Here is a 27,861-nt window from a genome sequence, read left to right as displayed (position 1 = left end):
CATTGATTGTCCAACATTAACCCTGCTCATGGCACTCTCACGCTTGTGATATGTGTCTCGAAGTATATTTTGAATTTAATTTCTGATTAAACTTGTAATATTTTTATGCGATTTCCTGTTTTGCAATGTCTGTGTGCTTGCATTTACCATTGCATTAGTTGCTACGATGCCCAAATGACTCACTGCAAGTGATTATTTTGCCTGACGACTTTTTTTACAATCATGGATAAATTATTTACATCAGTCACCTAGAACCATGTTAATTGCCGTGTGTATAGCACAACATGACTACAAATCATCCCTCACAATTAATATCAATAATATGGATGTCAAGTTTATAATGTTGTTGAATTAAATTTGCTCTGACATTCAGATCAGCCCGCAAGTGTCTAATCTGGTGGGTGTATGTGTTCAGGTATCACTACTTGACTTATGAAGCATATTTTTTGCACTTGTTTTACATGGAGAAAACGTGTGTATATGCGTTAACTGTACATATTTTGAGAAGTATAAACCAAATATGTCTTGTATTAAGGAATTGTTTACGTTTTGTGCGCAGTAATCGAAGGACAACGCTCTCAAATTGTTTAAAACCGCGAAAGAAATCCATTGCACGAATACTTCGATAAACTTACGTCATGTTTATGAAGTTAAGGCATAACGCGTACTCTGCTATGTGTGGGTACACACACGTGTATCACTATGTCTTTTTGTAATGAGTGCTTTGCTATAAGGCCCAGAGAGTTAAACCTGTATTCTAATTCAACTTAGTATGTAACACGAGTTCTGATTGGTCAATGCTATAAATTTCCGACCGTATAATCAGCATATACGGTCGCAATTTGAAAACCGATTCACCGAAACCTCTGAATGTATCCCTACACTTTTTGGGTAACGCTGTTTCGCAGGACATTGTCATTTGCAGAAGCCATTGGTCAATTATCTCCCCTATCTAGCTAAAATGGGTGGATTTTGTGTTAAAAAAGACAAAACAGTATCATAAATTTAATTTTAAGTTCAAACAACTTACTCTTAACGGGCTGTTGACCCAACACTGTTAGATCTTGAAACAAGGTTTATGACGTCATTATGGAGCTTGACATCACCTGCTGTGACATCATTTGACAACAGAACTGATAATGGCCCGTAGTTGAGGAATCAGCTGGCCGCTCATTTCTGTAACTAGAGGGCGGTTTCATCATAATACCGTCCATTTTATCTATAATACTATGATCTATTCATCATTGTCAAATTTAGTCTGTGTGCACATAATAAACGTGTGTAGTTTGAAAAGGGAACTACTTTCTCTGGCGATGGTGTAAGTTGGAGGAGCTATATGATTAACCTTTGACCTAGAGGAACTTTGACCAGGTTTAAATAATGAATTTCTTTCACGAAAAAACAGCGTAAAACGAGTTGAATTAGAATGGGGATGACTGTACTGTGTTTGACGAATATAGCCGCAAATTTAACGTTATATCGGCTCCGCTTACGCGTCGTCGATATAACTAAATTTGCGGTTATGTAACCACCGCTATACGTCCCCAATTCGTCAAACACAGTACAGTTATCCCAAACATGCTGTCATGATATATTTTATATCTATGTTTGTGTCGATTTATTATTAACTGTACAAAATGTACACAGATTATTTGCTAAAGAATGGAATTTGATAATTCACGCATCTACTTTGCTGATCAAGCCAAAGACCTGGGCGTGTCCTTAGATTCAATCTTGTCGTTCGATTATCATGTATCTCATCTTGTCAAAACCTGTTTCATGTCACTCCGCAACATTGGACATATTCGCCAATGTCTTACAGTTGAATCTGCCAAGACTCTTGCATTATTAATTGTAATAAGTAAACTTGATTATTGTAACTGTTTCCTGGCCGGTGCATCAAAGACCCAGATAGCCAAGCTACAGAGAGTGCAGAACGTCGCCGCCCGCATCGTGACTCGCTCTGGAAAATATGAACACATTACTCCTATACTGTACACTCTCTACTGGCTCAAGTTTAAACTCCTATGCCTTGTTTTCCGCTGTCTCACTGGAACTGCGCCTTCCTATCTATCCAATCTTCTGACCGTGTACACGCCTTCCCGATCTCTCCGTTCACAGGATAGGAACTTACTTGTTCTTGACAGTGCAGTATGGAAACAGGTCCTTTGTCCATGCAGGATCAATGGCCTAGAACAGCCTCCCACAGAGTCTCAGAGACTGTTGTGACCTTTCATACCTTTAAATACAAGCTGAAAAAGCGCATGTTCAAGATAGACTTTGAATTGCAGCTCTTTCCTTACTTGCATTTTTATTTGTGCGCTTTGAGCATGCATAAGCTTGTCTATATGCGCGTTACAAATATGCTATTACTATTATAAATATCGTTTGTATTGATGCTATTGTGGTATAACCAGCAATTAGCAGTGTGCTTTTTGTTACAAGCGATTAGAAAGATCGGGAGAGGAAAATGCATACAGTGATCTGTCTTTTTGTAGACTGAGTGCTTTGTTCTATTATTTAGATGTATTGCAAATTCTTTATTTCTTCAAATATTAATAAGTTTAGCATTAATTACAACGCTTCATGTATGTGTTTTAACATAATGAAAATGTGCTACTAAACCCTGTTATAAGTAAACTTTACATACTGTCTGTATTATGAGTTTTTTTTACTGTCAGTTGTCAACATATTTTTATAGTCTAATACACTGTATATATGTCTAGCAAATACACGGCATATATATATTGAGATATTTTTACTGTCAGTTCTAGACAGGTTTTTATAACGCTAACAAATGTCCATTTTATTATACAAATTGTCCTCAATTACATGGAACGTTACAATCTGTTCAGCATAGTACTCGGAGCAAGCTTTCAGTAATCTGAGTTTGAAAAAAATAGTATAAATATTAAAACAATGGAGTGAATCATTCCCTTACTCATTATTCGCTATAAATACGCCAGCGATTTAGATTAGTGTAAAATATCGTTTTAGAACTTAAACATATACTGAGTCAAAAACGAAACTTCACATTCTTTCTTCAGGGCACTATAAAAGAACAAGAGATGGTAAGATGGTTAAATTGGTATAATTTCATTGCTGAGATCTCTCAGTTCAATATCGTGTATGGCCGCCCCGCGTATTCACCACTGCCAAACACCGTCTCCTCATCGACTGCCTGTTCCCACAGAAAGCACCCCACACCATGCCACTTCCGCCCCCGAATCTGTCGACTTCCTGTACACAACATTGGGCCTGCCGTCCGCGAATCTGAGGGTAAACCTGGATTCATCGCTAAAGACGACTCGATTCCAGTCTCTCTGGGTCCATCGGAGGTGACGTTGGGCCCACAGTAGACGTTGACGTTGATGAAACGGCGTCAATATTGGCCCACGATATGGACGTCGAGAATTGAGATTGGCAGCCCGCAACCGATTTCGAATAGTCTGTGAGGACAGTCGACCTCTAAACATCTCAGCCCTGGTTCGTGTAGCCGGTAGAAATCTGTCACGTAGGTGACGTAGGACGATTTGACGGTCTTCTGCGCGTGACGTCACACGTGGACGACCCGACCTTGGGCGATCAGAAGTGGTGCCAGTTTGTTGTAGACGACCTCGCAAGTCATACACAGTACGACGGCTGCATCCCATTGCTCTTGCGACGTCAATAACTGATCTTCCCGCTTGCAACATGCCAACGGCACGTTCACGTTGCACATTTGACCATCATGGTATTTCAAGTACCGTTAGAACTGTGGTTTAAAAGTGTTTTTTTTCAATTCTTGAGGCCAATGCAAACACGTGCATATGAAGAAAACTTCGATGCGAAGATCACGTGATCGACTGCACGTGCAAAACCTGATTTGGCACTAACGTCATTTGCACGACGAATGGATGGGTTTGAGTTGGTTTTGCAAACGTTTTTCTAGAGTCGAAAGATAGGGATCCCATTTCGGATACATAGATGTATCATCAGAGAAAAAATATTCATTATTTTTCAAACTACATTTTGTGAAGTTTCTTTTTTGACTCAGTTATATATTTGTACATACTGTATAACTGTTACATATAATAACATTTATTTGACAAGATTTATAATTACATGGTCCGTGATAGTTTCCACTTACTAATACCAAAAAGCCTTAAATAGTCTGTGGGAAAATTATTTTGGTCTCAAGTTAGAAGTTCTTTTACCGCTTTAGACGACTGGGAAACACTGATAATGCTGATTGGCCCGATCTGTTTCATTGTGAGAATGATTTCCTCTTTACATATACATTAAATTGAGTTTGTTTTGAACTGCTTATTATAATAAATACTTTAAACGGCTTTTTGTTTGTGTTTGTGTGTCAAAGACATTTGATTTTGGACCTTACTTGTCACCAGTAATGCAAAATGTGTATTGTTGTCAGCTGAAAGGATTCCTACGTCCTTAAGTGACAGAGACAAAATCTCTCGAAAGAACCAAACTGGTATCATTCGCATATTTATATTAACGTTAATATTTCCTTATGGATTTGCACATTTAATTTGGAAGAGTCATATACAAACAATGTATTTCAACTACTGTCAGATACACTAAAGCAAAATTGATCACGTGTTTCCGTCTAGTTTTTTTAAAAAATGACTAGAATACGTATACACACGTGCACGCACATTATGCATGAGTATAATCTAATCTTGGATCCCAGTGCGACGGAGCAAATCCTGAACTATTGATAGTTGAGATGCATCGATTATGGCAGGGTTTTCTTTTTTAAACATAAAGTAACAGCTGACTTGCATAACATTCATATATATTCATTTATCTAAAATATAGATATAAACATCTGCCTAATTGTGATCAATGCAGTGTTTGTGTAAATGATCATTCGTCATCTTTCAAATACATTTGTCACTATATGAAAATGTAACCATCAGATTAAAATATACCAGTAACTATTTCCTCATAACTCAAGACCGCCATATAGCTGGAATATTGCTGAGTGCGGCGTAAAATTCAACTCACTCATAACTCAAGCTATTTACGTGTACACTCAGGGCACACAAGTTTACACTAGAGCTACGCACGTTTACACTCAAGCTACACACGTGTACATTCAAACTACACGCTTTTACGCTCAAGCTACACACGATTACACTCAAGTTACACACGTGTACGCACAAGCTACCCACGATTACACTCAAGTAACTCACGTTTACACCCAATCTTCCCACTTTTTCACTCGAGCTACCCACGTGTACGCTCAACGTACCCACGTTTACACTCAACCCTCAACCGAACTATATCCACGTGTAAATTCAAGCTACCTACCTGTATACTCAAGTCACTCAGGTTTACAGTCAAGTCACTCACGTTTACACTCAAGTCACTCTTGTTAAGACGAAAGCTACCCACGTGTACACTCAAGCTACACACGTGTACACTCCAACTAATCACTAACTGTAATAACGTTTACACACAAAATACATACGTTTACAGTCAAGCTCTACATGTATACACTCAAGCTAATCACCTATAAACTCAACCTACCCACTTGTACACTCAAGCTACACACGAGTACACTCAACGTACTCAAGTGTACACACAAGCTACACACGTGTACACTCAATCTACACACGTGTACACGTGTACACTCAAGCTACTCACGTCTACACTCAAGCTACTAACGTCTACACTCAAGCTACACAGGTGTAAACTTAAGCTACGTACATGTATACTCAAGCTATTCACGTGTCCACTCAACCTGTTTACGTATACACTCAAGCTACGTAATTGTATACTCAAGCTACTCACTTGTACACTCAAGCCACTCACTTGTACCCTCAAGCTACTCACGTGTACACTCAAGCTACTAACATATGCACTCAAGCTACCAACGTGTACACTCAAGCTACTCACGTCTACATTCAGGCTACACACGTGTACACTCAAGCTACTCACGTGTGCACTCAAGCAACTCACATGTACGCTCAAGCTACACACGTGTACACTCAAGCTACTTACATGTACACTCTAGCTACACACGTGTACACTCAAGCTACACATGTGTAGACTCAAGCTACACACGTATACACTCAAGCTACGATTACACTCAAGATACACACGTGTACTCTCAAGTTACGTTTACACTCAAGCTACACACGTGTACACCTCAAGCTAATCACGTATACACTCAAGCTACTCACGTGTACACACAAACTACTCACGTGTACACTCAAGCAAGGCACGTGTACAATCAAGCTACTGACGAGTAAACTCAAGCTACACACGTGTACACTCAAGCTACTCACATGTACACTCAAGCTACACAGGTGTATACTCAAGCTTCACAAGTGTACACTTAAGCTGCACACTTAGGCTACGTTTACACTCAAGCTACACACGAGTACACTCCAGTTACCCACGTGTACACTCAAGCTACTCACATGTACACTCAAGCTACACACGTGTACACTCAAGCTATTCACGTGTAAACTCAAGCTGCACACGTGTCCAATCAAGCTACGTGTACACTCAAGCTACTCACGTGTAAACTCAAGCTGCACACGTGTCCACTCAAGCTACGTTTACACTCAAGCTACACACGTGCACACTCAACGTTCTCACATCTACACTAAGCCTACGTACATGAACACTCAAGCTACTCTCGTGTACACTCAAGCTATACACGTGTACAAGGAAGTTATTCAAGTGTACATTCAAGCTATTTAATTGTACACTAAAGTTACTCACATGTACACTAAAGCTACAAACGCGTACAGTCAAGCTACATCACATGTACACTCAAGCTACACAAGTGTACACTCAAGCTACACACGTGTACACTCAAGCTATGTTTACGCTCAAGCTATTCACATGTACTATTACGCTATACACGTCTACACTGAAGGTACGTTTACACTCCAGCTATACACGTATTCACTAAAGCAACTCACATGTACACTCAAGCTATACACTTGTACACTCAAGCTACTCACGTGTATTCTCAATCTACACACATGTACACTCAAGCTACGTTTACACTCAAGCTACACTCGTGTACACTGAAACTATTCACATGTTCACTCAAGCTACTCACGTCTACACTCAAGCTACTTACATGTACGCTCAAGCTATACACGTGAACACGGAAGTTATTCAAGTGTACATTCAAGCTATTCACGTGTACACTAAAGCTACTCACATGTACACTCAAGCTACAATTGTGTACACTCAAGCTGCTCAAGGTACACCTGTACACACTCAAACTACACACGTGTACTCTCAAGCTACGTTTACACTCAAGCTACACACGTGTAGATTCAAGCTACGTTTACTCTCAAGCTACTCACGTGTACTATCAAGCTACAAACGTTTACACCCAGGCTACGTTTACACTCAAGATACACACGTGTACACCCAAGTCACCCACAGGTACACAAAAGCTACTCATGAGTACACGCAAGTTACACAAGTGTACACTAAAGCTACACACGTGCACACTCTAGCTCCGTTTACAATCAAGCTACTCACCTGTACACTCAAGCTACACACGTCTACATTCAGGCTACGTTTACACTCAAGCTACACACGTGTACACTCAAGTTACCCACGTGTACACTCAAGCTACAGACGTGTCCACTGAAGCTATTCACGTGTACCTCAAGCTACACAAGTGTAAACTCAAGCTACGTTTACACTCAAGCTACTCACGTATACACGCCAGTTACTCACGTGTACAATCAAGTTACACACGTGTACACTCAAGCTATGTTTTACACTCAAGCAACACACGTGTACTCTCAAAAGCTGCTCTCATGTACACCCAAGCTGCACACATGTACACGCAAGCTACTCATGTGTACACTCAAACCACACACGTGTACACTCAAGATTCATTTACACTCAAGCTACTCACATGTACACTCAAGCTATTCACATTTACACTCAAGCTACTCACATTTATACTCAAGTTACTTACATATACACTCAAGGTACTCACGTGTACACTCAAGCTGCACACATGTCCACTCGAGCTACTCACGTGTACGCTCAAACCACACGTGTACACTCAAGTTTCATTTACACTCAAGCTTCTCTCTTTTACACTCAAGCTACTCACGTGTACACTCAAGCTGCTCACGTGTACACTCAAGCTACTCACATGTACACTCAAGCTACAAACGTGTACCCTCAAGCTACTCATCTGTACACTCAAGGTACACAAGTGTACAGTCAAGCTACAACTGTGCACATTCAAGCTACACACGTGTACACTCAAGCTACGTTTACACTCAAGCTACAAACGTTTACACTCAAGCTACACACGTGTAGACTTCAAGCTACACACGTGTTCATTCAAGCTGCACACGTGTACACTCAAGCTAGTCACGTTTTCACTTAATCTACTCACGTCTACGCTCAAGCTACACACGCATACACTCAATCTCTCACATTTACACTCAAGCTACATACGTGTACGCTCAAGCTTATCCCGTATATACTCTAGCTACACACGTGTACGCTCGTCCTACCCACGTTGACACACAAGCTACTCACGTGTACACTCAAGCTACTCACGTGTACACTCAATCTACGTACATGTATACTCAACCTACACACGTGTTCTCTCAAGCTACGTACATGTATACTCAAGCTACTCACGTGTACACTCAAGCTACTCACGTGTACACTCAAGCTATGTACATGTATACTCAAGCTACTCACGTTTTCATTCAATCTACTCACTTCTACGCTCAAGCTACACACGTATACACTCAATCTCTCACATTTACTCTCAAGCTACATACTTGTACACTCAAGCTACACACGTATACACTCAAGCTACACATGTGTACACTCAAGCTACACACGTGTACACTCTAGTTACGTTTACACTCAAGCTACAAACGTGTACACTCAAGCTACACACGTTTACACTCAGGCTACGTTTACACTCAACCTACACACGTGTACACTCGAGCTACCCACTTGTACACTCAAGCTACTCACGTGTACACTCAAGCTACACACGTGTACACTCAAGCTACGTTTACACTCAAGCTACACTCGTGTACACTCACACTCACTACGTTTACACTCACGTTTCCCACATCTACACTCAGGATACTCACATGTACACTCAAGCTACTCACTTGTTCACTCAAACTATACACGTGTACACTGAATTTGTTCACGTGTACACTCAACCTACACACGTGTACACTCAAGCTACTCACATGTACACTGAAGCTACACACATGTACACTCAAGCTATTCACATTTACACTCAAGCTACTCACATTTATACTCAAGTTACTTACATATACACTCAAGGTACTCACGTGTACACTCAAGCTAACATGTACACTCAAGCTACTCACATGTACACTCAAGCTACTCCCGTGTACACTTAACCTACCCACGTTTACACATTAGCTACTCACCTGTACACTCAAGCTACTCACGTGTACATTTAAGCTATATATAAAGGTCAGAATAGGACTTTCAGGCGCTTTTTTCCCCTCGATTCATAGCATGTCAGGCTTAACAGCACTTCGTATTATCAATCTCAACTACTTGGGAGAACATACAACTCTTGCAGCTAGTAGGTGCACCGAGTTAATGTGGCTTTTCCATCCTTCCGAGGTACCCATTCACAGCTGTGTGGATTCGGACACATAGTCATATTACTTTGTCCAAGTTTACTGTACGTTGTTGTATCCACGACTAGGTATTTGCATGCATTAATGTGGCCACGTTCTTATCATATACCAACGGATTCGTGGGTTCTTTTAAGTGCTCTGTACACTAGGGGTTGTGGCAACACAGAAAGAGTCTGCACACAAAGTTGACTCCAAGGTTTTTAACACCCACCAGCCCCCCTAAATTCGATTGACTTTTGTATTTTTGGGTTTATCAATCCATAATTCCCTAATATGTACCCCCTCTGTGAAGACATGACCCCATAATGTTAATAATGCTCTATCACAACCGTAATTTGTTCTGAGCTATAGCGATACTATATGTCGTGGCGAAAATGTAAACAAAGGTTGGAGCTTAGTTCAGGTGAAAGGTGCAAGTAAGCATCAAATGCATCTGGACATAGATACTTGCAAGCTTGTCTGTGGTCGTTATTGCTACTGGACGTAGGCCAGATAGGTAGGAGTAAGTAACCTTGTAGCCAGGATGGCTTACGTGATTCTGTGAGTTTCAGCTGTGTTGACAATATTAAAATGACTTCAAAATTACTGGTATAACTGTATTACACTAAATTAATAAGAACTGTTAAAAGAATTTTCCACTATGTATCAGCTTTTACTACTGTACATCAGCTCATATTACTGTATGTCAGCTTATATCACTGCATGTCAGCTTATATCTCTGCATGTCAGCTTATATCACTGCATGTCAGCTTATATCACTGTATGCCAGCTTATATCACTGTATGTCAGCTTATGTCTCTGTATGCCAGCTTACATCACTGTATGTTAGCTTATATCACTGTAAGCCAGCTTATATATCTGTATGTCAGCTTATATCACTGTATGTCAGCTTATATCACTGTATGTCAGCTTATATCACTGTATGTCAGCTTATATCACTGCATGTCAGCTTATATTACTGTCTGTCAGCTTATATCACTGCATGTCAGCTTAAATCACTATATGTCAGCTTATATCACTGCATGTCAGCTCATCACTTCATATCAGCTTATATCACTGTATCTCATCTTAAATCACTGTATGTCAGCTTAAATCACTGTATGTCAGATTAAATCACTGCATGTCAGCTAATATCTCTGTATGTCAGCGAAGCGTATTTTGAATGACACGGGTGTTACATTGAAAATGGTTCATATTATGATTCGAGCCCCAATCATGCTTATTTTACTGGTAATATGTATCAGGTTAGTTGTTATTGGGGCGAATCGATGGTTGATAGAATGACTAAGCTTTAAGCCCACAATGTGTTCTCTCTAAGTATAGGTTGAAACGTCCAGACTCTTGTCACCAAGACAACGGATAATTATGTATCATAACATTAATTCTGTTGACAAAGTGCATGTGGTCTCACGATCACTTTCAACTAGTGTAACTGAGAAGACCATTACCACCGGAATACACTGTGTACACACTTTGACTGAAGAAACACACAAATGAATCAAGCTTTCAGTCTCAGTACATTTAATCGGTAATGATGTCCTGTTTCTACAGGGGAAACTGACCCGTGAAGGTCCGGGTTAGAATGAACCTTCCGTAACCCATGCTTGTCGTCAAAGGCGACTAACGGGTTCGGGTGGTCAGGAGCTGACTTGGTTGACACATGTCATTGGTTCCCAATTGCGCAGATCGATGTTCACTTGATTGTCTGGTCCAGACTCGATGTTTTACAAACCGCCGCCATATAGCTGGAATACTGCTAAGTGTGGCGTAAAACTATACTCACTCACTCACTCACTACTGTGAAACTGCAAGGTATCACCTCCTGTATAAAATATTTGCTTCGCAATTTCACATGGGTCAGATGAGGGCGAAAATCGTTTTTCCGTCCTGTCTGTTTGTTTCCTGTTAACGTAGCCTTTTCCCACAAAATGTTAAATCATTTGCTTGTTACGAAGTGCTTTAGAGGAAGTTATCTTGGTATAAACGTATGTACACAAACTCCAAAGAAGCAAGAGTGAAATGCATGTATAAAACTAAACCACGGTGCTCTGAGTTGTACTAGTCGAGGTAATCCGCAACATGCGAGTTTGGATAAGCAAGACATGTGCACGACTATGCTTTGCATGCCCTTATGTGCTAATAGAATGGCAGGATACGCCCATATGTTTCTGGTATCATGACTGTTTCGGGGTGATTGATAACCACAGTCATATTGCACTAGGTGTATAGCTGAAATTGTAAATCGGGAGGACATTTTATGGAAGTTGAAAGGGTTTCTGTCGCATTCATTTACAAATAATAGTGAGCAATTGATTGGTAGTGGTTTCACTCCCCGTCACAAGGGAGCACTTCTGAAAGGCTTCCCCGGCACCCGAAGTAAACGGAAGTTTGCATTTCACGTTTCATCAGTAACATTGTAGAGCCTTGTGTAGCCAAATCGTCAAAAGTGCTGCCTCAGCTGTGACATTCTATGTCCCTGACGCTGGCTAGAATTCGTTTGTTGTAGTTCAAGTCCCGTATCTGCCCTGATTATGGTCGTAGTTTGTGGGAAGCATACCCAGGCTTATTTCCATATGACAATAGTCCATTAGTTTCATACACTGAAGATACTTAGTGTCAGTATGTGAGCTTAAACTTGACAAATATTTCCCTTTGCAATTCTATAAACTTGTGAGTGTTAAATACTGTTGGGTTATCGTTTGATTGAAACAGTCACTATTTCCTGTCCATAATTTCACATGTGCTAATATGCTAATATGCCATCTCTGTACAACACAGAATTAAATCTTTTTCATAATGTAATTTCAAGAGTTTTCCGCTGCAGTTTCAGTCGTCAGAATTTGTGTTAAATACCACACTGCTATACCCGTGATTCTGCAGTTGGTGTATGTAAGTATTACTTTTGTATCAATGATTTGGCGATTGTCTCATATATAGATATTTCAGATGCACTGACTCCCCGCCACACTTTTCTAAACACGTTCACGTCAAATATGGCGATGCATTTCATTATTCTCATAAATCAACAATGTCCTGGTCACTCGTTTCACACGCATATAGTAACACATTCCATTTACATAAACATCTTTTTGAATAATGAATTTTGAAAGAACCAGACAATCCAGTGACTGACATCAAGAGCATCGATCTACGTATTCGGGATACGATGCCATGTGTCTCCCAAGTAAGCAAGCCTGACCACCCGATCTTGTTCGACACCTCTTACTACAAGCATGTATTGCTGAAAACCAATTCTAATCCGTACCTTAACGGATACTACACACAAGTGCAGTACATTGGATATTGTACTGTGTACATTGTCTCTTCCCTGTTGTCATACAAAATGTACTTGTGCTGTATGTTCAACTTGGAAGGACATGAAACGCACATGAAGATAACAGATATACATAATTATCTGCAATACCTCTCTTCAAACGAATATATCATGAGTGTTCAGGGTCAAATGTTGTGCGATTAGAAGACGATACAATGTGTACATATTGACATATTGAAGCATTAACTTTTACATGCAGACTATGTGAGAGGTAGGTGCTCCCGGTAGAGCAGGTCACGTGGTTCCTTCTCACTAACACCCGGTGTCCCTTTTGCACTATTGACTTTTCTTTGCTAGTATGTGAACTTGGCGGATGAATAGTTCACAATGGATGACTTGTCTCTGAAGCACACAACACATCAGGATGAACATCAAGTTAATTTTGCAATATAAACGCTATTTGTTTCAGTCCTGTAGGTTGGTTGATCACATTGAGCCAAATGTAATGCTTTGCAGTCTCTAGTATATCAAATAAGTTTTCAAAAAAGGCAAACTATATCGCAACACCCCTTTTTTGTTGTGGATGCTACAATTAGATGCAAATGTAACGATCAACAATGACTAATTAAAACATTTCTATCTATTTCCGAGAGAACGGCTAGTGTGTGTGTTATGTGCATCGTGATATCAGGGTTGCCCATGTCTTTTCAAACCGGATAAATTTCTTATACATGTACTGGGAAACACAAACAAGGTTATTTTAATCACATCTGGTCAGAGAGAGTTTCTGGTCCATGTTTGTTGAATAGCAAGTTGTTTCCTGTCACATCATGGCGGCCTGCACATGCAGATCAAGGATTTTGAAACGATGTGTACACAGATGGTACACACTTGACAGAGGGGGAGAGCAGATCACATACACCTTAAAACGTTACTAAACATAGGTTTTAATTGATAAATCTAACATGGAGTCATTGTGAACATGTTGCGGACATGGTACACATAGAGCGCTGAGACTCCCTCTAAAGGGTTTCAATGTTATAACAAAAGACTCTCAGGATAAGAATGGACAATGAACAGCCGCTGCACGAATGTATGTGTGTGTGTGCGCGCGTGCGTGTGCGTGTGTGTGTGTGTGTGAAGATGCGTTTTTTACGTGCGAGTTTACATACGTGTGTTAGTTCCCATGCTTATGTATGTGCGCTGAGGAGAATGTGTGAATATGGGTGAATGTGAGTGCCTGTGTTTCCAGACCGGTGGTTGTGAATAAGTGATAATGAATCAGTGGTTCTGATGCCGGTTTTACAAGTTACATGTAAGTGTGAAAGAATGCTAATCTTTGTGAATACGTGCTGGAGTTCATGCAAGTGTTCATGCAAGTGAATGTATGCGTGTGCGTGAGCACATGCGCGCTTGTGTGTTTTTGCATGTGTGTGTACGTACATTCTATTGTGAGAATCCGTTTCTTATAATCCTTAACTTAAAAGCCGACAGACCTAATCTTCCCTGTACTACGCGCTGTACGAGATTTTGTGGTGCACGGCTATAAAGCAATGATTACCGTCACCGTCGATGCTCAAGCATTCAAGTTTAATCATATATTACAGTTGCTCTAAAGTCTTCAGAAGCCCTATACAGTTTAATGTCACCTATATATATATATATATATATATATATATATATTTCATGTCAGCACTGTTAATCTCATGTGAGATCTGAATATAACAGCGTGAATATGGGCGATACTGAAACACTTTTAGAGGGACGGATTTCATGTGTTTGATTCTGTTCTACTTGACGTGTCAGTTCATGTGGGGAGTCTGGTTCAGTTGCCAGTTCCGTAGTTGTTAGGTTCATACCTAACACAGGTTATGTTTGGGATTGCAAATTTCAAACGGCTTTGTGTGTTCATAGTTGTTAAGTTGTTGGTTCGATTTCGAAGTTCTACTATTAACATCATTGGTGTGTCGAGCGGTGGGGTAGCCTAGTGGTTAAAGCCTTCGCTCGTCACGCCGAAGATCCGGGTTCGATACACACATGGGTACAATGTGTGAAGCCCATTTCTGGTGTCACCCGTCGTGATATTACTGAAATATTGCCAAAAGTAGCGTAAAAGCTAACTAACTCACTCACTCACTCACTCACTCACTCATAGGTGTGTCGGAACCATGTAGGCACGCGTTGACCTGAGGTGGTGTTATAGGCCTGAAACATTTGTCAGTCTCTCCAGCACAGAACGGTGGATAAATAATCAGTGGTTTGTTATTACTGACCAAACGTTTGTTTGTTTCTTTGCTTGTTTGTATTGCCGAATTCAGCAATATTACAGGTATATGACGGTAGATAATCTAGTCTGGGCCACACTATCCAATGATTGATATTATGAGCATCGATCTATGCAGTTGGGATACGAAGACATGTGTCAACCAAGTCTGCGAGCCTGACCGATCCGATACCGGTATTCGCTTCTTACGACGATCATATGTTGCTAAAGACAAATTTCTAACCCGGATCTTCACGGGTCTACTGACAAAACGCTCGGAAATAGGATACAAGGGCAAGATTAGTAAACATTTCTTTGTCACCTAGGAAACAAAAGTGTGCTGATTGTCACCAACATCATTATGATTTGCTCATTGAATTAAAAGTTAGTTATTTATACTAGAGCTTAGTTAGGCGCGTTTTGTACAGCAGGTGCCCCATGCACAAATGGATGAATCCATTTCCAATGAACAGAGGACTGCAGTGGTGTGTGACGGAATGCACGTGGAGATCATGCCCTGCTATTTTAGGCAGTAAGCAAACACACAATCTTCTGGGACATGTTATAGAGTAACTGGTCACATCTGCATTGACGTAACTTGGGGTATTTCACGATTGTTAGTTAGATAGGAACCATGTATTGGTCATCTCTTGGTATTTTATCTTAACCTAATCGATATTTTAATGCTAGTATGTGTTTGTCTTCTCTGACCTATTCAAACCAACCACCAAAGTAGTGTTTTCGTGTACATGAATTAATCTGCCACAATATTTATTCCCACTCTGAAAAAAAACCTTCCCGTTTCTGAAATATTACGTCCTTGTCTTTGTCAGTAGGGCTATTTCTGATTCTGTGTGTTATTTCCTTTCCCCTCTTACTGGACGCGTGTTCAATCCACCTTGTTTTGATATTACATACAGCTACATACACAGTCTTGAAAACGACGTTTCCTGTTTACTGGGAGTTCACGTTCAGCTTTCAATACCTCTTGAAACATTTTGTAACTTTAGTTTTATATGTTTGATTGTAATTAACAGTCTTGGCTCTGCACTTGACTCAGCTGGAAACTAAACGAAACTAAAATAGAATGACAAAACAACTGCCCACAGTGTCTCAAGATCTTATGTGAAAGTCAAACAAGGATCCGCATCAGCGCATGTCCATATTGGTTCTTTCCAATATATGTGTAAAATATAAAGTCAAATACGAATTAGGGATGCGTTGTGTGCCACAACAGACTTTGACATAAGAAAATAGGACTAAGTATTTACATCTGTCCTTTGATACATTTACTTTGGTATTATTCTGATATCAAATACGTGATATGTAGTTACATGACTATGGCACTCACAGCAGCAGAACTCCTGACTCGTGGAATATGTCGATATTTTACACGACAGTGTAGCCTGATTTGAACTTTTATGCATTATGAAGTCTAAATTGAGATTAATTTCCCTATTTTGTTTTCGCATGTCCGCGTTGCTTTTTAGTTGAACGATATGTCATTATAATGATGAATATAGCATGTGAGTGATGAGTTTTGGTGATCCATTCATTACATGCTTCTTAGTGTTCACGGGAAGGATTTAGCTCCATTTGAAAAACTATAATGCTTTTCTACCTGAGGTAATGTTAATATACATGAACATGTTATGGAGAGAGAATATTGATGATCCCAATAGGTGCGGAGGACAAAGCCCAGTTGTTGACCTGATGTCATCACTGATTGAACTGTTATTGACTTAGCTATGTAAGCTGACTGAGGATGATAGTGTATTAGATGGGTATTCCTATATTGAACACGGAAGGTTAGATAGTAGAAAAATCACATAAGCGTTTCACGTTTGGATCAGTTTACAACTATGAATACACAATATGTTAAATGTAATATATGTTGTATTTTGGATTGCTCGTCCTTGGTACAGAATGCTGATACTTTCTGTTAAGTTGGATTCCATTCGGGATTCGAACCCACACTCTCACACCCACATCGAATCTTCAGCACACAAAGTCAGCAATATAGCACACTCTGCCACCGTTCTTCCACTACAAAGGAGGTCTGGCAACTGGTAGTCTACATCACGTTCAGTGTACTCCACTGACAAGTGTAAATTGGCACCACTCGCTCGGCCGGAAGGTATGGATAAACAACGCCATTTAGAAAGTGGTCCCTACTGACAAGTGTAAATTCGAATGGAACTCAACCTAACAAAAAGTACTAGAATTGCGAATTTCATTGAGAGAGTGTTATCCCTAATAAAACACGGCTTTTGAACATTCACCATCATTTTCATAATCTGTGTGGAGCATGAATACTCAAAAGTCTGAAACACTGATCTGGAGACGGAAATGTTTCTGAAGATCTTTTTTGTATATGTCAATTTGGCTTTAAAAAGGCTCATCCACGCAATTCATTTCACAGAGACGACGGTATGGGGCACTGGAGGTGGTGTACTTGGATTGGGTACATACATCTGCTGATTCTAGCTGGAGGTACGCAAGGTAAGTTTCAATAAGAGGAACATTTCGAATTAACAATCACTATATTTGATGTGAGGTGATAAAGACTTGAATGATATTGCGTCGAATATTTTTACTCAATATGGCGACGTGCCATGCCATATGTTATCGCATTCTCAAAACATGCACATTTGAAATAACCGGTATCAACAATGCCCCAGTCTTTCAATGTACATATGCCAAGCTTTGTAATGTAACAAGTGTACATAATAGCGTGGATGGGCCGGTGGTTATCGAGTCCTAGATTAACCTCTGGTATGCTCGGACTATGTTGTCACCATGCGTATGACCAGAAAACGCGTATCATAATTTCTTCCCCGGGATAAATAACAACAATGTTGTAAACGGGGTGAAAGGAAATAGCTCAGAGTGTTATATATCACAGTCGTTAACATTATCTGACTTAAGTCAGGAAAGCACAATACCATTTAGAAAGTGGTCAAATGTAGCATATTATATATTTGGGGTTACACTCTCTTAGATATTCTTGTACTTTTGTTGGGTTGAGTCCCATCCGGGATTCGAACCCACATCCTCAGAGTCAGGCACCTAATCGCCAGCACACAAAGTCAGATGCCTAACCTGCTCAGCCACTGCTGCTTCCACAAAAATGGAAGTCGGACAACTGTTGATTGAGAATTACAATTCTTGGTTTGGTGCAAGGAGAGGTATCAAGTGTTTAACGGTATCTTGTGTGTTTATTTATATATGTTTTTAGCGATTGTCTTCGTGTGTGAGAGGCTGTGTATACATGGATGCGCGCGTGTGTTTGTGTGTATCTGTGTGGTTACGTCAATGAGTCGCTCCAAATATAGAATCACAGTCAAAAGTTAGGTGCTGAGCTGGTTAGGCGCCTGACTTTGTGTGCTGGCGATTATGTGTCCGTGTTCTAATGCTGGATGGGACTCAACCCAACAAAAGTACTAAAATCTGTACTTCACTAAGAAAGCGTAATCCCAACTGTAACATACGTTACATTTGACCACTTTCTAAATGGCATGGTGTAATCATAGCCTACGACCGTGGGAGCCGTGCCAGTTTACACTTATCAGAGGGGTACACAAAGTCCGCAGTCTAGACTACCAGTTATCTGACCTCCATTTTTGTGGAAGTCGCGGTGGCTGATCGGGTTAGGCGGCAGACTTTGTGTGCTGGTGATTAGGTGCCTGACTCTGAGGGTATTGGTTCGAATCCCGGATGGGACTCAACCCAACAAAAGTACTAGAATCTGTACTTTACTAATTGGCATTGAGTCTCACACTACAGCTGCTGAGGTTCCTGGGTGTGGTCAGACGCTTGTCGTATTTGGTGAGTTGAAGGAATCAGAATGTTAATAGTTGTACTGGTAATACATAGATGAATTATGTTATGAACATCTATTGTGCAACAGTCAAAGAAGTAACACATGGAATATAAGACTGATATCGCTGCATTCCAGAATTGCTATATGTCTGATTCACAGACACTGTGCCACGGTAGTTTCCAGAGAAGGGTCATAAAGACAACTAAGTAAGCATATAATATGTTTTACTTTTGCTTTTTACTGAAGGAACTAAAAAGGTCTTACCATATCTAAACAACAAATTGTTAGACGATTTTCGCCAGTTTGTGGTTCTCTCATGCTCATTTTCCACTGATACTTTTGTGAGCCAACAAAGTACAAACTTGAGTTACACGAAGAATATTGTCACCAAAATATATCAACGTGTTTTCACGTGATTCCAGTTCATTTAGCCCTCGCACATTTGTATTCTTTCCAGACTGACGTCGAAACAGCATGATCGTAATATGACTGATATCAATGATCAATCATTGCTTCGAGTTTCGAAGGTTCCTAACTCTAGATACAGAGTGGAGGTATGCTGATTTAGTTCTGAAAACGCATGACGCTGATAAAGCGATAAACTGTGTCCTCCTTTACTTATGGTGGCTGAATAGGGTCATCGCTTTCTCGCCTTCAAATTCGGAGGCGAGAAAGCGAGAAAGCAATGTCACGAGACGAGAAAGCGATAACGCGAGACGAGGAAGCGATAACACGATATGAGAAAGCGATAGCACGAGACGAGAAAGTGATCGCACGAGACGAGAAAGCGATATCATTGTGCAAGAGAGCGATAGAGCGAGAAAGCGAGAAACCAATATAACAAGGCAAGAAAGCAATAGAGCAAGAAAGCGATAGAGCGAGAAAGCGAAACAACAGGGCGAGAAAGTGATAGAGGAAGAAAGCGATTGAGCCATAGAGTGAGAAAGTGATAGAGCGAGAAATCCTGAAAGCGAGAAAGCGAGAAAGCGAGAGAGCGATAGAGCGAAAGAGTGAGAAAGCGATATAGCGAGAGAGCGATATAGCGAGAAAGCGATATAGTGAGAAATCGATATAGCGAGAAAGCGAGAGAGTGAGAAAGCGAGAGACCGAGAAAGTGATATATCACATATTCTTGCCCTGTCTGCACATGACGTCTTTCCTGCGTACGATTTAATCCAACACATGGCTTTATCGACATTTGTTTCAGTCGTTAGGAAACAAAATGAACATGGATGCTTTAAATTCTGTTGCATTTTTGTAATTAATCCTTTAACTTGTCCAAACAATAAGCCAACAATAACTCCAGAAACCGAGTGTGTTTTCGTTGAAATAAATGAGTGCTTTTAAAAAGCCTGTAAAAAGGATAACAATCATTATTGTTACATCACTAATTAGGCCTGGATAAATTCCAGGCTTACATTTCTTTATTGTCATTTCCCTTGTTAAATGCCACCATTGTTATCTCATCATTCATGCCTGGATTAACAATCCCTGGCTTCCATTTTGTCCATCCACCCTACCAATTTAGCAATAATTAACAACTGGCTTCCCTTGTTATCTTTTCACTGTTGTTTCAAATGTACGTATATAGCTTTCTGTTTCCTAGTTTCTTCATGCACCTGATGAAGGAATAAGAATATACTCTGTAACATCGTGTTCCACAAATACAGAAGCTGACATCCATAAGTTCCTTTAGGTATTTTACCAGTAATGTTTTTTGGGGGGCTAAAGCTACATATTTGCCTACTCCCCATGTTACCCGTGAAGATCCGGGTTAGATTGGTCTTCAGCAACTCGTGCTTATCGTGAAAGGTGACTAACGGGATTGGGTGGTCAGGCTCGATGACTTGGTTGTCACATGTCATCGTAACCCAACTGCGTAGATCGATGTTCATGATGGTGATCACTTGCTTGTCTGGTCCAGACTCGATTATTGACAGACCACCGTCATATAGCTGGTACAGTGCCGAATGCGGTGTTAAACAATAAACCAAACCAACACCCCATGTGATTTAACGTTGCCAAAATCCTATATTGTATTCTCTCTCGACGTCGGACTTTATTGTATCAGTGATAGAATTTTATAAACCAAGTGCCTTTCATCTGGTCTTTTTAATGTGTGCATATTTCAAACATATATATTTCTACTTCTATGTGAAAAAGGTATTGTTCTAAATGTATGTGCCATAGTCTCTCATACTTCTACAAGAATGGCTTGTGTACATACGTATATGTCTGTCTGTCACCATATCCCAACTATCAACTTGAGACAGTGCCAAAATTCATCGACCGACGTGATAGGTGTTTTTAACAAACTCGTAATAAAATTATTACTTGGGGAATAAAGCACTATTTAAAAAAACACCTGTATAAATTTTGTTTAGATTGAGAGTTGAAAAGTTGGACGTGAGAGGGTTGGGAAGTTGATTGTGTATAAGTTCAACTAAGTAAGTAGTATAACGTATTTTGTGACTTATTGTGCAGAAAAGTTAAACTGTTGCTGATAAGCTAATAAGGAGTCTACTAAATAGATGAAAAGGGGTTAAAAGTTAAAAAGTAGGGCTTGGGAGGCAGGGTACAGTGTTTATGTTTTGGTTGTGAAACGTGCGGTGTGTGACCTTGACATTGTGAGTTAGTCTTGATAATCGAGCATACACTGTTCATTTTGTTTCTATATGACTAAAACAAATGGCGATAAAGCCTTTTGTTGGATTAAATCATACGCAGGCAAGACGTCATGTGCAGACAACTCAAGATTATTGGAAGTATCCCTTTCTCGCTCTATCGCTTTCTCTCTTTCTTGCTTTCTCACTTTCTCGCTTTATTGCTCTATCACTTTCTCGCTCTATAGTTTTCTCGCTCTATCGCTTTATCGCTCTCTCGCTCTATCGCTTTCTCACTATATCGCTTTCTCGCTGTCTTGCTTTCTTGCCCTATCGCTTCCTCGCTGTATCGCTTTCTCTCACAATGATATGGCTTTCTCGTCTCGTGATATCGCTTTCTCGTCTCGTGATATCGCTTTCTCGCCTCCGAATTTTAAGGCGAGAAAGCGATGGCCCTATTCAGCCACCATAGAATAGAACATACGATATCAGTAACCAAACTGTATGCATTAAAGTGAAAACAGAAATGTAGGCCCAGTTATTTTTCTGTCCATAGAGACTTTTGTAAATGGGCCCACATTTGGAAAAAAAATAGGTAAAATTAAATATCTTAGCATCTAAAAAATGTGTTGACTGTAATTAAGTAACGGAACGAAAAACGACCTCGCAAACAAAACTGTAGGCATCAAAGTAAACAGAAATGTGGGCCCACTTTTTAAAATTTGTTCATCGATATTTCGAGTGGGCCCACCTTTTAGAATTAGACTGGTTAAATATACTCGTCTTACCTTTTAAAAATTACATTTGAAAAACATTGTAAGTGATAAAAAACGAAGACATGCGTAAAGATTGTATTCATTCAAAACAAAAAGACGTTGCATTTTATTTTACCCAAACTTGTACAATGCCCAGAACAGCTGTCACTTGCTAAGTGACAGCAGTAGCAATTATATAAATCACCTAATGTGTTTCAGTTTTTCAGTGAAATCATTCACTTATCGTCAGTGATAAAAATGCAGCTTAATCGAAATTCTGTTTTAATTTAAAAGCAACAAAGAGTCAACCGTCTCTCATGATTAGATTATCATTATAATTGAGTGTTATTGCATTGATGTGAAATTTAACATATTTCACGCTAAAGCTGACTAGACTCATCACCAATAACTTGTTCGAGTGGCATTTTTTGAAGTTGAGACGTACAATATGGAACAAGTTTTTTATGGATAACAACTTCTTTATTTCGTGAGTGCAAGTGCAAGTAGAAATTTGGTGATTAGCATATGACGCCTATCGATGACATCAAATGTCAAACTCTCAACAAATGATGTGAACCGTTCCACGAAAGGAATACTTATGAATATTAATAACTTCATGACCAAGTTTCACGGCAGAAGTACTCATCTCGTTTGCGATTGTTTTACTGTGAAACTTAGGTTGTATTTATGAGTATTGATTTCGTCAGACATCTGTCACATCTTGTCGACAACGTTTCAAATGTTGTTTAGTTTCGAATGTGGGCCCACATTCGCATGTCTGACGTAGTGAGAGAGAGTAACCTCCCTTGAACCACGGATAATGGGGGGTTTGGGTTATTTTCCCATACTTAGGTATTTATATACACTTGCATCATTGTATTTATGGAGGTATATTGACTGTTGTGGATGATCTCGCCTTGATGAATACTACCAAACCAGGTGTCGTACAAGTCCCAAAGAACGTCGGTATCCCTCATAATTACATTGTGAAACGAGCGAAGAGTTACTGAACTATGGAGAATTCCTTTATTTCCAAACATGATAACACTTATCTTCCCCTTTCGACGGTTCAATCATATGGCAGTGGAGAAAGAATGATGTGACGAATCACCAAAACGAACCATTACATGTGTAGTTACATACGGGCGGTTATGTAACATTGTGGTTATAGCGATCGCTTGTGACCCTGAAGACATGTGTGAAGCCTATTTCCGGTGTCCCACTCCGCGATATTGCTAATGTAGTGCTTAAAGCGCCATAAAACTAAACTTACTCACTCACTCGTTGTCCTTACATAGATTTCTCTATTTACCAGAATATATCACACAGCTAGAAACTGCCATGTGTCCCATCGTGAAATGAAACTGCACCGCCTCAAGAGGTAATTCCCTTCTTCACCGGCTCATCTAGTCCCCTTAAGATCCAAACACTTACCAAGAGTTCACATAACGTTCAAAAATAAACAATTTCCACTATCTCCCAAGTCTGAATTTCATTTCAGTTCCATTTTTACTTGTGGTACATTTTGTCGCGTTTGTAAAACCAAAGGATGTAACCCCGAATGATGCTTAGGACGGATGACGTCGGTACTCGGGACTATATAGTCTGAGTGGATTGTTTTGTTATGATTCATGTAGCTGAAGTTATATTTGTATCAACAAACAGAACTACAATCCTAAGATGAACGGAAAGCTCGATGTGTACAGCATCTTGTTTACTTTATTCTTTCATACATGCTAAAAGAAACTTGGTGCCAATGCAATGACGTAAAGATGAGTCACTAATTCTGCAAGGATTCTGGAAACTAAAACAGTCAACCTGAATCTGTTCAGGTCATTAGTAACTCCATATTTTAAGCAAATGAATGTCAGATAGGGCGGTACATGTTTACCCTTTTTGTAAACACTGGGTGTCATCGGTGGTACACACTTACCCTTTTAGTAAACAGACCTGGTGTCATCACCGACTTTCATCAGTCCCATCATATTGCTTTTTCGGGACGTTTTCCCTTCACACGAAACAAAATCGGTTTCTGTGGAAAGTCAAAGCATGGTGTTGTTATGTACGGACATCATATATTCACATGAGATGGATGTTATTGTCGAAATCCAAATACAACCACTCAGTCTAGTCTTTACATAATATAACCCCAAACTGGAATATGGTACTTTTTAATAGTTTATTTAAATGACAAACAAGAGGTTTGTAGAAATATAAATAAAAGTAAAGTAATGAAGTCTACTATAATTGCTTGTACTGAAGTAAAATCACATTCGTGATTAAGTAAGTGCATGTTCCGATTCAGTGACAAAATTCAGAAAAGCTCAAAGGTATTTTCTCCATACTTTTTACAACAAGTTGTAAAGCCAGTGGTTTGAACATACTAAGTGCAATGTAGGAAGGAGAACCAAGTTCTATGGATACTCAACTTCTTTATTGCAATGCGTGCGACGTTTCAGAGTAGGTACTAACACCGTTATCAAGCAAGTTGTAATATGGAGAATATATACATGCCTGCATAACTGCAATTGACAAGGTTGATATCCATTGGATTACTAATTAGTGATTTGAGCAGAGTAGGTTGATGTACAGAGTGATAGTGATTAAAACAATATGCAGAATGAGTTTATACAATAGATCAGTTGATGTACGAAATCCAAATACATCCACTCAGTCTAGTCTTTACATAATATAACCCCAAACTGGAATATCCTTCTTTTTAATAGTTTATTTAAATGACAAACAAGAGGTTTGTAGAAATATAAATAAAAGTAAAGTAATGATGTCTACTATAATTGCTTGTACTGAAGTAAAATCACATTCGTGATTAAGTAAGTGCATGTTCCGATTCAGTGACAAAATTCAGAAAAGCTCAAAGGTATTTTCTCCATACTTCTTACAACAAGTTGTAAAGCCAGTGGTTTGAACATACTAAGTGCAATGTAGGAAGGAGAACCAAGTTCTATGGATACTCAACTTCTTTATTGCAATGCGTGCGACGTTTCAGAGTAGGTACTAACACCGTTATCAAGCAAGTTGTAATATGGAGAATATATACATGCCTGCATAACTGCAATTGACAAGGTTGATATCCATTGGATTACTAATTAGTGATTTGAGCAGAGTAGGTTGATGTACAGAGTGATAGTGATTAAAACAATATGCAGAATGAGTTTATACAATAGATCAGTTGATGTACGAAATCCAAATACATCCACTCAGTCTAGTCTTTACATAATATAACCCCAAACTGGAATATCCTTCTTTTTAATAGTTTATTTAAATGACAAACAAAAGGTTTGTAGAAATATAAATAAAAGTAAAGTAATGATGTCTACTATAATTGCTTGTACTGAAGTAAAATCACATTCGTGATTAAGTAAGTGCATGTTCCGATTCAGTGACAAAATTCAGAAAAGCTCAAAGGTATTTTCTCCATACTTCTTACAACAAGTTGTAAAGCCAGTGGTTTGAACATACTAAGTGCAATGTAGGAAGGAGAACCAAGTTCTATGGATACTCAACTTCTTTATTGCAATGCGTGCGACGTTTCAGAGTAGGTACTAACACCGTTATCAAGCAAGTTGTAATATGGAGAATATATACATGCCTGCATAACTGCAATTGACAAGGTTGATATCCATTGGATTACTAATTAGTGATTTGAGCAGAGTAGGTTGATGTACAGAGTGATAGTGATTAAAACAATATGCAGAATGAGTTTATACAATAGATGAGTTGATGTACACTGAGATGATAATGGTGAGTTGAAGAGGGTAGGTGGATGTACACATTGATTGGTTGTGATTACAATGCACAAAAGGGAGCATAGAAGCCAATTGGACGAGGTATGGGTGGATTACTGGTGATCTTGAATTAGGTGGTGATAGGCTGAGGAGATAAAATAACCTTGATCCCGGTTCATGGTGGGCTTGAAGCTTTTTCTGTCGTTTTATGAAGTTTCCTAATCTTGTAGTCTGATCGGTTAGTTTCTAGGATGTGGATGTTGTCCCAAAGTTGGGGATGAGTTGCTGGCCTTCTAAAATGCCTCTCAAAGAAGTGCAATGTAGGATGTTGATTAATACCCAACTTCCAAATACTAAAGAATATTCAAATACTAAAGAATAATGCAAGGCAAGGTCAGAAGTGTCAAGCTCTTATTTAACAATAGAACTGTGCATGTGTAATGGACAACCAAGATGTGTTTGTCCACGACACCTATTAAGTCATAGCTAAACTCACAATTTGTTATAACAGATTTCCAACAGCCGTACATCGCTGCACAAGACACAGCTCACGTGGACAGGGGTGTGAAGTTGTCCTGCTACAGTGTCTCCATGGTGCCTCCTTTACAAGACGCGTCCATAAATTGGAGGAGGAACGGTTTGCCGCTAGACGAAAGCTCTGTTTACAGCATAAAACAGAATCTAGATTGGATCCTGTGGCAGAAATGGCATATAGTACAGATCTACGAAAGTACCATCACTGTCAGTGACGTGAACACAGCGAAGGGAGATAACTTCCAGTGTCAGCTTGTAATAGGACCGAGAACGGTGTCAGGATGGAGTGAAGTGTATGTACTGGCTAAACAATGTAAGTGAACGATATTGAAATTCGGACATAAGAAGTATTAAATAATGTATTTAGCGTATCAGTTATAACTTGGATATGACAATTAAATATTTATGTTAAAACCGACCTGAATTGATCTGTCCTGTACTGTCACCACAAAGAGGAAAATGTAGAGTTGCCCTGAAATAGTTTGGTATTCATTGATAATTAAAGAATTTCGAATGTGTAACATTGTACTGATGTACAACATACAGACATGTCCATGTTTCACTGGAGCAAGGCAATGTAGATATATATGCTATACTTGTGTTATTTCAGCTGGGTCTGGTGAAGACTACACAGTAGTTCGTGAAGGACACAGTGCATTCATTACTTGGAAGATGCCGTTGGTTGATGAGGAGTTCTCTGTAAGGACACCTAAAGACACATTGCTCTTTAATATAAAGTCACCTTGGTTCTACATCTATAATCTCTACCGAACGAGAGCCAATATAATGCAGATAACAACGTCAGCTAATTCAGTCATCCTCCAGTTCTGGCTACACAATACAACACAAGAGGATGCGGGAAAATACCTCTGTTCCATTCCCAATTGTCATCACATGTTGTATATACAAGGTAGGTAAACTAGCACAAAAACATCACCAATGACGTATTTTTAAGTGATATAACACGTTGAAACTTTTTTTAGTGTCATCTCAATGATAAAGCAATTCGTTTAAGTCACTATCCAAGTTCTTGCTGAAAATCTCTGTGCTCCTGTACAGCAGTCGTTATGAGAGGTTGTCTGACAGGACTTTCCGGTCCATCAATCACTTAATTGTCTGGTTTGTCTTGGCATGGCTATAGTATTGATGTCAGGCAAACATAGATCCAGTTTAGGCATATCTTATGAATGGCGGCTGCTACTGGTAGGGCAGG

General features: G+C 39.5%; 1 protein-coding gene across 1 annotated transcript; it reads left to right on the top strand.

The window, feature by feature from the left end:
* The first annotated feature begins 12,505 nt into the window (after window positions 1–12,505).
* Window positions 12,506–27,566, top strand: LOC124274010. The gene is made up of 4 exons (XM_046709343.1): window positions 12,506–12,539; window positions 17,610–17,689; window positions 26,626–26,961; window positions 27,259–27,566. Exons 2-4 carry the CDS (start codon window positions 17,620–17,622, stop codon window positions 27,564–27,566), a joined length of 714 nt encoding a protein of 237 aa, XP_046565299.1. The 5' UTR covers window positions 12,506–12,539; window positions 17,610–17,619.
* The last annotated feature ends 295 nt before the right edge of the window (window positions 27,567–27,861 follow it).

Source organism: Haliotis rubra, unplaced genomic scaffold (assembly GCF_003918875.1).
Source record: "Haliotis rubra isolate DU_JTF1 unplaced genomic scaffold, ASM391887v1 Scf187, whole genome shotgun sequence".
Lineage (NCBI taxonomy): Eukaryota > Metazoa > Mollusca > Gastropoda > Lepetellida > Haliotidae > Haliotis > Haliotis rubra.
The sequence above is the reverse complement of the archived record's forward strand: the minus strand, read 5'-3'. Positions and strand labels throughout refer to the sequence as shown.